The 15,617-nt window shown below is 47.6% G+C and overlaps 1 protein-coding gene and 1 non-coding gene across 4 annotated transcripts in view; one reads left to right on the top strand and one right to left on the bottom strand.

Annotated features, from left to right (window-relative positions):
• LOC111832836 (type II inositol 3,4-bisphosphate 4-phosphatase-like) overlaps positions 1-11,216 on the bottom strand; it is a 161,139-nt gene extending 149,923 nt beyond the window's left edge. The window contains exons 1-3 of one of the 3 annotated variants that reach the window (XM_072697847.1): positions 11,064-11,216; positions 9,164-9,283; positions 509-665 (exon numbers count right to left, since the gene is read on the bottom strand). In XM_072697847.1, coding sequence (XP_072553948.1) covers positions 509-665; positions 9,164-9,256 — 250 coding nt within the window. In that variant the 5' untranslated portion in view covers positions 9,257-9,283; positions 11,064-11,216. The remainder of the gene's footprint in view (positions 1-508; positions 666-9,163; positions 9,284-11,063) is intronic. The other 2 variants (XM_072697848.1, XM_072697849.1) reach the window with 2 other exon arrangements.
• On the top strand, positions 8,071-8,142 carry trnaq-uug (transfer RNA glutamine (anticodon UUG)). The gene has a single exon. It is a non-coding gene; the product is annotated as a tRNA-Gln (tRNA).
• Positions 11,217-15,617: the final 4,401 nt, after the last annotated feature.

The following is a 15,617-nucleotide window of genomic DNA, read 5'->3' as shown; positions in this document are numbered from 1 at the left end:
TGCAGACCCTTTTCAGATGTCTCCAGCTCCTTCGCATGGACGTTGTGAGCGTGCGCTCATCCTTGCCTTATTTCAAGATCCTCCCTGTCACATTTGCGCATCTTTCATTTTTTTAGCAGATGCTTTACCCAAAGCACCGTACGTTTTGTGAGAAAGCAGGACCAGCCAGTCAAAGGAGCAACTGGGGGGGGGTTAGGGCCATACTCAAGGGCCCAACGGTAATATCACCCTGCCGACTCTGGGATTTAAACCAAAGACCTTCTGATCACCCATGGGGGGAGGGGTACTTCCTGTACTCAGCGATTCACCAACAAGTTTAGCCCACATCTAGTTTATACGCTAACAGTGGCTACAGTGAGGTAATGACATTCACTCATGGCTTCTGTCTCTGACAGCTACTCTGAATCATAAAAGGTGTTCCTCATATGGGCCCCGATGATACCGGCCCCGTGGCCCCAGAGGTGGCTACAGGGGGCTTTAGCTCCCTCTCTGCCCTGTAGTACTGTACCTGGAGGTGGCTGAGGAATGCCGGGGGGGGGCCTGTGCACCCAAAGTCTTCCTTCTTTATCAAAGTTTGCCGGAGGTCCCTGGGATAGAGATGCTAATGCCGTCATGTTGAACCTCATCCTCTTCCAGGAGTCAGGCCACCAAGCAGTGATGTACACCTGTAACACACACACACACACACACGTTTATATTCATATCTTTGAGGGGACTGCTCATTCATTTCTATGGGAAAAATGCTAATGCTAACTATGACAACCTTAACCCCTACCCAGCCCTAACCATAACCATAAGTAACCAAACAAAAGTCTTGTGGAATTTTTATAACACTTAATTTCCCCTTGTTGGGACCGAAAAGGTGATCACCATAACATCAAAATAACAGGTTTTTATCACATTTTGGGGACATTTGGTCTCCACAATGTAATGTTTACCGGAACCACACACACAGACACACACACACTCCCCCACTGAGGATCTTCCTATCTAAATGGGGACCGTCCATTCATTCCTATGGGAAAAACCCTAATCCCAACCACAACACCCTTAACCTCTACCCATCCCTAACCTTAACCATAAGTAACCAACCCAAATACAAGACTTTTGGCATCTTTACTTTTTTGATTGCACTCACAGATTTTTATAAAACTCAGGTTATCCAAATGGGGACCTCAAAAGATGTCCCCAAACGTAGGGAAATTTCAGGTTGTACTACACTTTGGGGACAATTTGGTCCTCAAATGTGATCTATGCAAACCCACACAGACAAACACACACACACACACACAGACACACAAACACAGACAAGGAAAGCAGCGAGTACACCAAGAGCCTGTACGAGTGTTCAAAGGCCAGAGGCATCCTGCTTTCACCTGTCACAGTGAAAATAGATCAGAAATTTAAAATGCAGTGGCTAGAAAGAATGGATTTCACTGCATTTGAATGCTCCAGAACCCTATAATAATGAGAACCACAAAACGGCTTAAACAGTGCAAAGAGCTGAGCCTGTATTAAAAACAAAATACATGCAATTTCACAAGCATTTCCTAAGGATGAACCGAGACTAGCTGTACACTTTGACAAGTTCCATTACACAGAGGGTTTTCTCCTGGTTTACAGTTGCAGAGCGTGACTAACCATAAAAAAAACGGCAGTGATCTGAAAAAAACTGCACTTTTAATTCGAAACACCTGTCATGCCGAGTTGGCACCATGCATCTGCACTGATAAATTATGCAGAAGTGCATTCCTGCGTTTCCAGACAGAGTCAGAGCTCAGCTTGTCCCTGATCTTCTCGCGGATTCCTGCGGAGATACCTGTGAGGAAGCGGCAGTGCGGGGCGAGAGGGAAAGACGTAAATACAGGCGGGAAAGAGCACATTAAACGTAGCCGGCAGGGGGATTTCAGCCGGCTGCGGTGTTACGTTAGAGGAAATCGCTGGCGACGTTCATGGCTTAGCGAAAAAGTAACAAGCAAAGCCGTGAGATACATGAACGTTTTAAATAAAATCAGAGAAAAAAAAATAATAAACTTCTTTGAAATTAGTATTTGCAAACTGGCAGTGATCCATACTGTTTTAAGCCCAGCTCAACAGCTGTACCATGCAAGTATAAAATTAACACCGCAATGTTTACGTTACGTTGCATGCAGGTTACGGACTCACAACCAGAAGGCTGATGGTTCTAATCTCAAGATCCGAGTTTCCTACCTAAGCCTTCCAGTAGCCCATAAACCTACCCACTTTATGTGTATAACCATGCATCAGCTCTATGCAGAAGTACCTACCTAAGGAGAACGTGCTGCCCTCACACAGAGTAGGGTTGGGATTCGAACCCAACACCATACAAGGCAAAAGTACTGAGCCACCATGCCACCAACTTTAGGGTATAACCAAGCTCAATTTTATTAATATATATGTAATACAGAGGCCTATTTAAACACACATATACACATATCAGCAAAGGCTTGAAGGCTTCTGGCAGATGGTCCTCTGCCAGATCTGTGATGCTCATTAAAGCAGAAAAACACAAGCGAACCTTTAACATATCCACTCTCCACATATCCCGAGTAAAAGCTTCCAAACGCCTACATCTCGTTGACAAATATTAAAACTCATTTCCAATACATCCACTGTCGGACAGACATCTCTCAAATAAAATCTACCTCTACAGACAGAATACTTCATGTGTACTTCACAAAAATCCAGAAATAAAACCCAACATACAAAAAAGTGTCAAACTTTATTACGGTCTCTTTTAAGTTCTATATTTACACCACAGGGCAAATACATTTTTAAACAGCTTTCAGAAAAGAGAATACAATATCGCTTAGCTTCATTTACCCCAGTTATTATTTTAAAGTAAATCTAAATTTTTTAAACACTATTTGCTCATAAATTCAAATTGTATTTTAGTTAAAGTTACAAGTTACAAGGTATTGGATCTTTAGCTATCTTTAAAGAAATACCTTTATGCTTATCGTTACAAGCTTTTTGAATATTATTATTATTAATATCATTATTATTAACAGACAAACAGCCTTGACAGTCATCAGAGGTTTGCTATCTACCTTCCGTCGTGCGCCACGGATCGATCTGACGCGCCTGGCAGCACGAAACGACGGCGATTTTGGCAGCGTGATGAAAGCGTCTGAAAACCACCCGAGCCCCGGAAAATCCCCGACCGATAACACGGTCAAAAGGGCGGGAGGCCGGCTGTCCGTCCCGGACCTGGGATGCTGCAGCCCAGTTATGCGCAAACAAAACTGCTTTCGGAGCGGCCAGTGGCCGCTTCCATCCCCATCTGACATAAGGATCATTCAGCTGTCGTGATGGTCGAGCTGCCCGTATAACGTCTGTCCACAACACAGTGCGTCGCCGCAGAACCAATGCGTCGCCGCAGAACCACGCTAACTCAATGCGTCACCGCAGAACCACGCTAACTCAATGCGTCGCCGCAGAACCACGCTAACTCAATGCGTCGCCGCAGAACCACGCTAACTCAATGCGTCGCCGCAGAACCACGCTAACTCAATGCGTCGCCGCAGAACCACACTAACTCAATACGTCGCCGCAGAACCACGCTTGCCCTAGTTTTCAGTGAGGCCACAGCTGGTTTGGAAGTCCAGGAAGTCGATGATGATCTGAGATGTCAAAGAGTCTATAGTGGGGAGCTCTGGCCATTTGAAGTGTAGGTCATGGACAACCACCAAAAAGCGCTGATGGTGGAGAACCCCATCTGATAGCCCATCAGCCTGATAGCCCAACTCGCCATAGCTCCTCAATGTCCCTGTCTATCCCCGGCCACCACACCAGGTCTCACCAGCACTGTTTCAGCTTCAGAATACCCAGGCAGCCCTCATGAGCCATAGTCAAAGCACAGGCACACAGAGCGCTGGGGACCACTGTGCAAAGCCCACGCGCCACACAGGTGTCGTTCCAGCAAGACGGCTCCTGTTCGACTCAGAAAAATGCGGCCAGTTCCTCAGGCACCTCATGAGGCCAGCCATTCCGGATGTAAGTGCAGAGCTGAGAGAGAGGATAGAATCCTATTCAGGAGCTTCTTTAAGCTCCTGCAGAGACACAGTGGCCTGGAGGGCTGTATGTAACATCTGAATAATATCCTGTTCCGCACACAGAGTGCCCGTGTGTGGGACTAGCACAGAGACAAAGTCAGAGAGCATGTCGACCTCATCACTGCTCCTGCCTGGGGTCAACTGCAGGTTAGGGTTGTGCTAGCGGTGTAGCCTCAGTGGTGTGTGACCTGTGCAGGGCGGCGCCGCCAGGGCCTGGTGATCCATCCTGGGGGTGAAGGAGCGGCTATAGTGATACAGGTGCAGGTTAGCGCCTCGCGCTCACCCACTGCGTACCACTGCTCGGGCTGGTTAAGAGCACTGGAGGCAACAGCAAAGGGCTCCTCTGCGCGAGTCTGTGACGGCGTCGCAGCTAATGCTGTGACCGGCACGTCACAGATCACGAAAGAGGGACTGGAGATGTCAAAGTGAGCTAACGCTGGGGGATTTGAGGGTACGCACGGCATCAGAGCATGCCCGAGACCACACACAGGGCTCGTCCAATCACAGCAGCCGGTGCAGTAGGACTGTAGCAGGGCAGTGCTGAGGAAGGAACTATGGGTAACAGGCTGTCATGCCCAGGAAGGAGGTGAGCTGAGCGGCTTAGCTGAGCACAGGGACGGCCTGAGCGGCGCCCATGTCGGATTTGGGTGAAGTCAAGCGGCCTGCTGACAGGCAGAAGCCCACATATTCTGCGGTTGGCACAGAGAAGACGCATCTTCAGCGTCGGGCATTGGCCTGTACTTGGCTAAGGCTGCGAAAACACTGTTGAGTCGCCCATCGTGGCTGTCAGTGGTGGGCCCGTGTACAACAAGATCTTCGGGATATACGGCAGCGCCCAGTATGCCAGTCAGCGCAGAGACCTTGACCTTTTGGGAGCAGTTGGGGGCGGAGCTAAGGCTAAATGGCATGTAGGTGTAGCGAAACATTCCTGTTTGTAATATGAATGCTGTGAGGTTTCCGCTGCAGGTGGAGAGGCTGTAAATATCCCCGTTTGAGGCTGGGTTTGGAGAACACGGCAGAGCCCTGGAACTCAGCTCTGAGCTCTTCTGAGGGGACAGCAGACACTTATCTGGGACCACCAGCCTTATTCACTGCATGGATATCCCAGATACGTCTGGCCACCACCGGGTTTGAGACCCAGGGCAAAGCGTCCACTGAGTCAGTGATGCCAACGTCCAGCAACTGCTGTAGCTCGGCTGAGACCCCACCACCGAGGGGCAGCGGGGCTCGATGTAGCGGCTTAATGACGGGTATAACAGGAGGGTAGAGGGGAGGTTGATGGACAAAATCAGCGAGGCAGCCTAGGCCTTTAAATAGTGATGGCCATTTTTGTGCCAAGGTGTGGCAACAGTGAGAATTGCCAACCCCCCCCCCCCCCCCGTGTCCAGGAGACGGAACCCCAGAGCAGAGAATAGGGCCAGACCCATCAGGTTTAATCCGCAGTGAGAACATGAAAGCTGAACCTGGGCACCATGGGGCGGAGGGGCGGAGGGGCGGAGGGGTGGAGGGGTGGCCTTCCAACCCGGCTGGAGAAGAGTGACAGACAGTGGCAAAATGATTCTGCTTACTACAGCTACGGCACGTCTGACCATGGGCTGAACAGTGAACAGCTGTGGAGGCATGAGACTGAGACGCAGAGTTACCGCCGGGCTCTTGTGTGCAGAGCCCAGGATGCTGCCGTTGCCCCAGATGCATAACGGCGGAAGTGTCGGGTTTAAGCGTGTCGCTCTGGCCGGGAGGCATCCTTGAGTGGAGAGAGAGCAATCGGAGGGGGTTGCTGGGCTGGATGTGGGCACTTGCTGCTTAGTTAGTGCAGGTACACGGCTGTACTCTCCACATGCAAACCAATGGTAGGTGCCCTAGACAGCAATAAATCAACTGGTTCGAGTAGGAGAGTCTTGTGCACTTTCATGTTGTTGATATGTTCAATTAGCTGGTCACGGATCATCTCGTCCTGCAGCACAGCGAACTTGCATGAGTTCGCCTGCCCCCATAAATTAGCCACATATTACTGCACAGACTCCCCAGGCAGCTGTCGGTATTAAAAGTGACTGAAGAGCATCTCGTGGTGCAGCAACAGTGTCACAGGTGATACTGGCACTGTTTCCTAGCGTCCCGAGCCGACGCTGACCCTCTGCTCCCAAGCGATGCTGCAGCAGTGCCTTCTTCAGAGCCGCACTCACATAAGTCAACCCCAGTGCTATGAGGTAAGTTTCAAAGGTTCACCAGGCAACGACAGGAAGGGGTAGGTGGCGGAAGCGATATATCAGCCATCCTCATCGCCAGATGTTATATTTGAAATCACATAATACTGCCTTTTCTTTGTGTTCCTGTTTCACACGTTCACACTCCACAGACACAACCAATCCAATATCCATCACTTACAACATAATGATTACAGCACGATCACTAACTTAATGCATCACCACAGAATAGCAGTAAATCAATGCATCACCACAGAGCATCACTAACTCAGTGCTTCACTACAGAACAACGCTAAGTCAATGCATCACCACAGAGCATCACTGACTTAGCGCTGTTCTGTAGTGAAGCACTAAGTCAATGCATCGCCACAGAACCACCAACTCAATGCATCATTGAGAACCCAATGTGCAGACATAACAATTAGCATGAATGCTGGAAGATCCCCGAATTAACCTAGAGAGAACCAACAGAAGGATGAAACCAGTCTCTGGTGGTAGTTCCAGTCAGTGTCAGCTTTAATGCTATTGGAGGCCATAATTTGGGGGGGGTCACCAAATAAGCCACAGTGCCTCCCAGTCAAAGAGGACCCTGCTGCAGACACCATGGAGGCAGTGGGAGCAGAGAAAAAGCCCCCAAAAAGTAATTACCTTTAATCGGAGCTGATTTTAAATTGTTTTAGTTCCTTTCACAGCTGATTAATATTGTACTACAAGTTCAGCTAAGGGACACACAATAAAAACCAGAATTCTTCATATTAAAGCAATTAAGAAGCTGCAATGGAACAATGTTCAGATTCACTGTGTGCTCTAAACCTTAACTGCATGTCAGCATGGAGTGTCATCAATTTTTAGAGGAACTGAGCTTTAGAGCTTTAGAGACGGCCCGTATACATTCACACGTTACCGCTGAAGCTGAGATTGAGAGAACAAGCCTGTCGTTAATCCACGGTTCTTTCACACTACAATCAAATCCCTAAGGGTATTTATGAGATATGTTCATCCAGCCATTTTCCCATCGGGGCCAAGAATTACAGCCAGGAACCAACGGGCTGTTGGGAGATGATGTGGCAGGGAAACCAGGAGCAATCGGATGGGGTTGGAGCAGGACAATCCTGCGCCACTCCCATGGGCGAGAGGGGGCCTGTTTGTTTCAGGACAAACACCTTTATTAAAATAAAATAAAAGATGGTGTCCTTGGTGGGTGGGGGGGATCTCACATGGCCCACGAATGCCCCTCATTTGGTGGGGGGGGGGGCTCACATGGCCCACGAATGCCCCTTATTTGGGGAGGGCGGGCTCACATGGCCCACGAATGCCCCTCATTCAGGGGGGGGGGGCTCACATGGCCCACGAATGCCCCTCATTCGGGGGGGGGCTCACATGGCCCACAAATGCCCCTCATTCGGGGGTGGGGCTCACAGGGCCCATGAATGCCCCTCATTTGGGGGGGGGCTCACATGACCCATGAATGCCCCTCATTTGGCAGGGGGGGCTCACATGGCCCACGAATGCCCCTCATTCGGGGGGGGGGGGGGCTCACAGGGCCCATGAATGCCCCTCATTTGGGGGGGGGCTCACATGACCCATGAATGCCCCTCATTTGGGGGGGGGCTCACATGGCCCATGAATGCCCCTCATTTGGGGGGGGGCTCACATGGCCCATGAATGCCCCTCAATGAAGCCAATTCTGGTAACCACCAGACAAGGAGACGGGGTGTTAAGTTAGCCAGCAAGCAGGTGCCAGGAGATCACATGGTTAGGTAGGCAGCGTGGCACTCAGGGCAGTACTTGGTTCTATGGTGTAATGGTTAGCACTCTGGACTTTGAATCCAGTGATCTGAGTTTGAATCTCAGTAGAACCTGTATTGTAAATATTCTCTTTAGTTGTAAATTACAGGTATGCCCCTGGCTGGATTCATGGGCCTTGTAGTGCTGGGCATTCAGCACACGGTGCCTGTGATCAGATGGTCATTGATTCAAGTCCCACGATCAGTACAGCCATTCCCCAGCAGGTCCCACGATCAGTACGCCCATTACCCAGTGGGTCCCTCTGCCCTAAATATGGTATAAGTGCCACCCAGCTGGCTGACCCGCCGTGTATGTACTGTATATACCACCAGCCACTCACTTCTGTCGAGTCTGGGAAAGTGAATGAGGTCCTTAATGTTCACTCTATACCTTTCATTTGACGAGGTGGAGAGACTCTCTGTTGAAAGAATGTCGTCCTGCCTGACTGCAGACATACAAGCTCCGACTGCCTCGCTCTCCATCTGCTATACCTCACATTATGACATTCATTCACTGAACAGCCATGCAGTAATCCACAAACCTTTTTTTACAATGTAACCGATTGGTTTAATAAAACAGTAACTCATCCGGGGCAATCTGGTAACTCCAATCAGCCTCAGAATGTTTTTGGAAGGTGGCGGTAAACCAGAGTACCCGGAGGAAACAACTCACACATATGAGCAAAAAATTAAGCACAGGACCAAATCAACCCCCAACCCCCACCCCTCTAAACACACACACACACACACCTCAAAATGGCTATTGCAACCATATCAGAATAACTGCTAAAAATTTGTTAACTCAAAAAAAGGTTTTTAAAATAAATATATTATGCAAATGTACAATAAAAAATACCAAAATGCGAAAATATGCAATAATAAATCATTTGAGGGGAAAAGAAACACGTAGGAGATTTCGCATAAAATCACGACACTGGCAATAAGACTCGTCGCCAGCGAAGTTTGTGTTGAAGGAGGCAGCTTAGGAAGGCTGCCTGTCGCCGCGTTTAGCCACGTGCAAACACTGTACCAAACATAAAGGTTTGATATTCTCGCTTATAATGGACAAATGAGACGATATGGGGGGGGCACTCACGGCTTTGCTGTTTGCTGTCTGCGGCGGCAGCAGGACGTCACAAGCCTCGCGCCAACCCGGACGGTCCGGTAGAGCTTCATACTTTCCCGTCATGTCCTCCGTGAACTTTAAAGATTATACCTACGGGAATGATAATAGACTGACTAGGAAGGGAACGACACACGGTTGGAACGCACCCTTTATTTACCATGAGGATCCCAACGCGAAAAAGTTCGGAGATCAGCAACTGGTACGGACAGCTCGGTACTCCCACAGTATGGACAGGGACGTGACCCTACCCTCCATAGCCAAATCTACGCCCTTGTAGTGTACTCCCATCCTAACACGCATATCCCAGTCTCATTTTCACGTCTAAAATTCAGTGCGATTATCCTGTTCAGACATACGTCAAATTCGACTTATGACCTGTCTGAATCGCCTCGGAACCAGGTCGCATGTCGGGGGCAGTTTGTTCATTATTAAGGCTCCCCAACTAACACAAAATACAGATAAAAGTCTGCGTAATAAACAGACAGCTTGTTATTCAGGCATTATTTAAAATCGGGGGCAGACACCCCACATACACCCGCGCCCGTTAATTACCGCACTGCACCTCCGCCGCTCAGAACTCAGTGAAAGAGGCGATCCAGTGACGCACTTCATCGGTTTGTCAAGCAACACCGCCACCTGCTGCTTGACTAAGGTACTTCATCAAGGGCTCTGATCGTATGAATTTAGAAGAGTTTGATAGAAAGACCCTTTTGTGTGCCATCTGTCTGCTGTTGACAGAGATAATCAGGGAAAGCTGTTTACAACAATTCAATTTCAAAAACTGGATTAGGATATTTAGGACTACTATTCTCCCAAAATGATCATAATCTTCCTTGCTTTGTGGTAGCACTGTGGCTTAGTAGGTAGCACTGTGCTCACGTGACGCTATGGTTGTGGGTTTGGATCCCCTCCCGTGTGTGTCCAGTTTGTGCATTTTCCCCATGTCATGTGGGTTTGGATCCCCTCCCGTGTGTGCAAAGTTTGTGCATTTTCCCCATGTCATGTGGGTTTAGATCCCCTCCAGTGTGTGCGCAGTTTGTGCGTTTTCCCCATGTCATGTGGGTTTGGATCCCCTCTAGTGTGTGCGCAGTTTGTGCGTTTTCCCCATGTCATGTGGGTTTGGATCCCCTCTAGTGTGTGCGCAGTTTGTGCGTTTTCCCCATGTCATGTGGGTTTGGATCCCCTCCAGTGTGTGCGCAGTTTGTGCGTTTTCCCCATGTCATGTGGGTTTGAATTTACCCTCTTCATTATACCACTGGATTTTTTTTTTACTGGGCCAATTCATATTTTCAATTACATCCGTAGACTGCATTTATTTGCATACAGCTTCTGCTAGTGAGATGTCTACGTATGTAGACCCATGAACATCGCACGTTGAACCCAATGTATTTCAAAGGGTAAAGTTCACACTGGAATATCGTTTCAGGTTACACACCTCTCAAACACGGAGTCGACGAACTGTGGAATAATATAGCTACGGATTCACTGAAAACGCTGAACACGATTTTGTCGTCTTTAGAGAGGAGAGTCAGGCGCAGTCTGACACTAAACCGGACAGACTCGGTTGTCTGTGCGAAACATTAAAACACGTTACGTAGCCTACTATGGTAGTTTGCACCTTATTGCTAAATAAATAGCAAATGTAATGTCACTTTCGCTCAAACTGCGCCGTCTGTCACCAACCAGGACGTCCTACAACTCACTCTACATCCTTAAACTTTGTACGAAGAAGCGAGGCTTCGACCCACACACCAACTTTAACCCTAAAATATAATCCTAACCGGAGCTGTCTTTCCAGGAAGTCCTGTTTAAACTGCATTTTGAGCAGCTCGAACTCCTGAATTACTTTCCCGCAGATTGCCTTCCTTACCTTGTCGACCGCACGTCCTTGAGGTCTTCAGCGTATCACCAAGCATGATAAACACACAGAGTCGCGGTGCGTTAATGAGTTTAACTTCCGATTTAACTAAAAAGCTCTTAATGTCCCAACGCCATTACGGAGACAGCGATATTATGCAAGAGCCACGCTGCCTTTCAACGTGATCGGCGACACAGTTATATTGAAAACAGGTCGTAAAACATGCGTTATAAAGTCTCTCCGATGAATAAATTCACTTTGAGAACACACTGATTTCTGAATGTAATGAGCAAAATCATTTTCAATTAATGCTTCCCAAAAGCGCTTCATGTAGACATTAAACGTTTTATTTCGATTCAAAAAGCGACAACTTAACTTTATACTGAATTACAGATATTGGTCGCGAAATGAAAAAAAAAATGCGATGATCTACGTATAATTTCATATACGAAAGAAGACATTTAATCACATCTAAAATGTCTTACATTAGAAATAACAATCTTGCATGTCCGATGGCAACGGCGGTCTGCTGGTCCTATTACTTTATATTAACTTTTTCATTTATAAATAGTTAAAATAAATGTATAGACACAGGTACGCATACAACAAACACTTCACCACACCCCGGATTTTACAGGCAAACTGCCAGCTAACTGGCGTCTTCCAGATGTCCCTGATAAGAGAAAAAAATATCCTCTAGGGAGGTTCAAAGATTGTTTCGTCACTCATATAATTAAACCGAATGACAACCCGATACGTACCGTACTCATACGGTAATCACTGTAACCAAATAATCAATACTAATGTCCTTTACGAAAAAGCATAACGATTAAAAGTACTTAAAAGAAAAGCCGATGCGTGCTATAACAGGAAGGGGGCGCGCCAGCTCTTTGTTCTTGCATCCTGCAGTCCTGGCTCGCCTGGGCTCGGTTTGGGTGGGTCATTGCTCTGCTTATATGGGTCTGTAAGCGAGAGACCAGTTACATTAAGGATTCAAGAACATAAGAACATAAGAAATTTACAAACGAGAGGAGGCCATTCGGCCCATCAAGCTCGTTTGGGGAGAACTTAACTAATAGCTCAGAGTTGTTAAAATCTTATCTAGCTCTGATTTAAAGGAACCCATGGTTTTAGCTTCCACTACACTAGCAGGAAGACTATTCCATACTCTAAGTACACGCTGTGTAAAGAAGTGCTTCCTCAAATTTGTTTTAAAATGTTCTCCCGCTAATTTCCACTTAGGGCCACGAGTTCTAGTATTTAGACTAATATTGAAATAGTCATTTGGCTGAACAGCATCCAGACCTGTTAGAATCTTATAGACCTGAATCATATCCCCCCTTAGTCTCCTTTGCTCAAGGCTAAACAGATTCAGTTCCACTAACCTCTCCTCATAAGTCATTCCTCTAAGACCAGGAATCATTCTCGTAGCTCTTCGTTGCACCTTTTGTAAGGCAGCAATGTCCTTCTTGAGGTATGGTGACCAAACCTGCACACAGTATTCTAGGTGGGGTCTTACCAAGGAATTATATAAGTGTAACATCACCTCCCTTGGCTTAAACTCCACATACCTAGAGATATAACCCAACATCCTATTGGCCTTTTTTTATTGCTTCCCCACACTGGCGAGAGTGGGACATGGAAGCATCAACATACATACCGAGATCTTTCTCGTAATCAGCTACCTTTATTTCAGTGGAACCCATAAAATATCTGTACTTTATATTTCTGCTCCCTGCATGGATCACCTTACATTTATCTGTGTTAAATTTCATCTGCCAAGTATCAGCCCATTCGCTAATGAAATCCAGATCCCGTTGTAGCCTCTCTGCTGCTAGATCAGTATCTGCTACCCCCCCCCCACCTTGGTGTCGTCTGCACATTTATATTTGTCACTGGGACAGTCAGACTATTACCTGCAGAGAAAAGGGCAGTCAATTCCCCAACTAGGAAATGCTACGATAAGCTGTGATTAAAGTTCAAGTTATTTAACTGGGTTTCGATCTTTGTTAGTATATTGTGTGATAAAATGACTTGTTTCTCTGTTTTGGCCAAGACAAAGAGCCGGAGGGATTTACACAAATTCCTACATATTCATTCATTTAAAAATCCACTTTTGGGACATAGAGAAGTAACTGGAAATTTCCACTGGTATGCAGGCCTTTGCTTTATCTTTAAGGCTGTTTCTGTGTTGCTTTTTTCCAAACTTGGCTCCAATCCCAAGTTTTATGTCTGTAAATTATTCAGAGATAAGTCTCAAAAGGACATTAAGAACTTCCTGCATTTTGACAGAATGAATTGGAGAGTCCGCACCAGTTCCCAGCTCTCTATGTGGCGTCATGTCTGCTGTTACAGCCTAATCCATATTGTCCTGTAATTAATTCCAGCAAATAAACAAAATCTTGTGATTAAAGTTTTTAAAGGGTGGCATGGAAGCTCACTGTGTAGTGCTGTGGCCTGACACCAGCAGGATTGGGGGTTCAAATCCCTCCCCAGCTCTGTGTGTGTGCAGTTTGCATGTTCTACCCGTGTTTATGTGGCCGTGAACCCCTCCCCGGCTCTGTGTGCGTGCAGTTTGCATGTTCTCCCCGTGTTTATGTGGCCGTGAGTCCCTCCCCGGCTCTGTGTGCGTGCAGTTTGCATGTTCTCCCCGTGTTTATGTGACCGTGAACCCCTCCCCGGCTCTGTGTGCGTGCAGTTTGCATGTTCTCCCCGTGTTTATGTGACCGTGAGTCCCTCCCCGGCTCTGTGTGCGTGCAGTTTGCATGTTCTCCCCGTGTTTATGTGACCGTGAGTCCCTCCCCGGCTCTGTGTGCGTGCAGTTTGCATGTTCTCCCCGTGTTTATGTGACCGTGAGTCCCTCCCCGGCTCTGTGTGCGTGCAGTTTGCATGTTCTCCCCGTGTTTATGTGACCGTGAGTCCCTCCCCGGCTCTGTGTGCGTGCAGTTTGCATGTTCTCCCCGTGTTTATGTGACCGTGAGTCCCTCCCCGGCTCTGTGTGCGTGCAGTTTGCATGTTCTCCCCGTGTTTATGTGACCGTGAGTCCCTCCCCGGCTCTGTGTGCGTGCAGTTTGCATGTTCTCCCCGTGTTTATGTGACCGTGAGTCCCTCCCCGGCTCTGTGTGCGTGCAGTTTGCATGTTCTCCCCGTGTTTATGTGGCCGTGAGTCCCTCCCCGGCTCTGTGTGCGTGCAGTTTGCATGTTCTCCCCGTGTTTATGTGGCCGTGAGTCCCTCCCCGGCTCTGTGTGCGTGCAGTTTGCATGTTCTCCCCGTGTTTATGTGACCGTGAGTCCCTCCCCGGCTCTGTGTGCGTGCAGTTTGCATGTTCTCCCCGTGTTTATGTGGCTGTGAGTCCCTCCCCAGCTGTCTGTGTGCAGAGTTTGTAATAATAATGACACTATATTCTATAACAGTGATACATATGTAGGAGACAGCAAGCTTGATAGCAATAAGCAGTCACCCATAGCAGCACCCATGGAGCTGGGGGTTAAGGGCCCACAGATGAGGCTATTCTGCTGAGACTGGGCTTGAACCCAGAGCCACACGCTGTCCCCATGGTTTGCATGTCCCCCCTTTGTTGTTCTTGGTTCTCCAGTTTCCTCCCCGGTCCAAAGACATGAAAACCAGCCAAGTGTCATGCTGGCCCACGTGAGAACCTGTTTACCATGGCTGGCTTGGTGAACCACCCTGCAGCAGCGCCCTCTGCTGTTTACTTACCAAACAAGCGGGGAGAGTAAAGTCATCTGCAGGGATTTCCCTCAGGATGCTAAAAACATGACCCTCAAGCTCCAGAGATGTTTGAAACAAACGCCGACCTTGAGCAGCACTGCAAGGCTCATCAGCGAAACCAGGGAACTTTTCAGGATAAATATAAACATGTCAGCCCCGTGTACCTCAACATTCAAATGCATACCACTGCAATGCAGTGACATTTTGATTGTGTTTCCTAAACACTATGGAATATCAACAAACATTTAATCATTTTATAACATATCTCTGGTCACATCAGTTTGAGTAAAGCTAAAATGGATGTTGCTCTACATTTTACCATTTAAAACCTCAATATTAATGTAATTCTAATTAAATGGTAATGTAATTCTAATTAAATGGTAATGTAATTCTAATTAAATATTTTTCTTCCTAAACCAAAAAGATTGTGTCTAATTGTGGCTGTGCTGTTCAATCAAAAAGTCAACAAGTCAGTTATGAACTTTCAGTGTGAAGCAGCTCATATCTTTCTGGTCTGGCATTTCATTCAGCCTTTATAGGAACCTTAATATATATTTTTATAAAGTTTTTCATGTTTTTTTCCTTCTTTATGAATTTAAGTCAGACAGCCTTGGAGGTTCATGGACGATTCTAAAGGTTCTGACTCAGAAAACAAATATTCTGACTGCTCTCTGTAACTGGGAGTTTCATGACTGAGCCGTTGGAAACAACGTGAGGGCAGGCAGGCCAGCTGTAAGGACGGGGGGGCCGCCAATCCGCCGGGAACATGGAGGACGGGGGGCCGCCAAATCCGCCGGGAACGTGGAGGACAGGGGGGGCATCAATCCGCCGGGAAC

This window comes from Paramormyrops kingsleyae, chromosome 12 (assembly GCF_048594095.1).
Source record: "Paramormyrops kingsleyae isolate MSU_618 chromosome 12, PKINGS_0.4, whole genome shotgun sequence".
NCBI lineage: Eukaryota > Metazoa > Chordata > Actinopteri > Osteoglossiformes > Mormyridae > Paramormyrops > Paramormyrops kingsleyae.
Note: the sequence above shows the minus strand (reverse complement) of the source record. Positions and strands in the feature narration are given on the sequence as shown.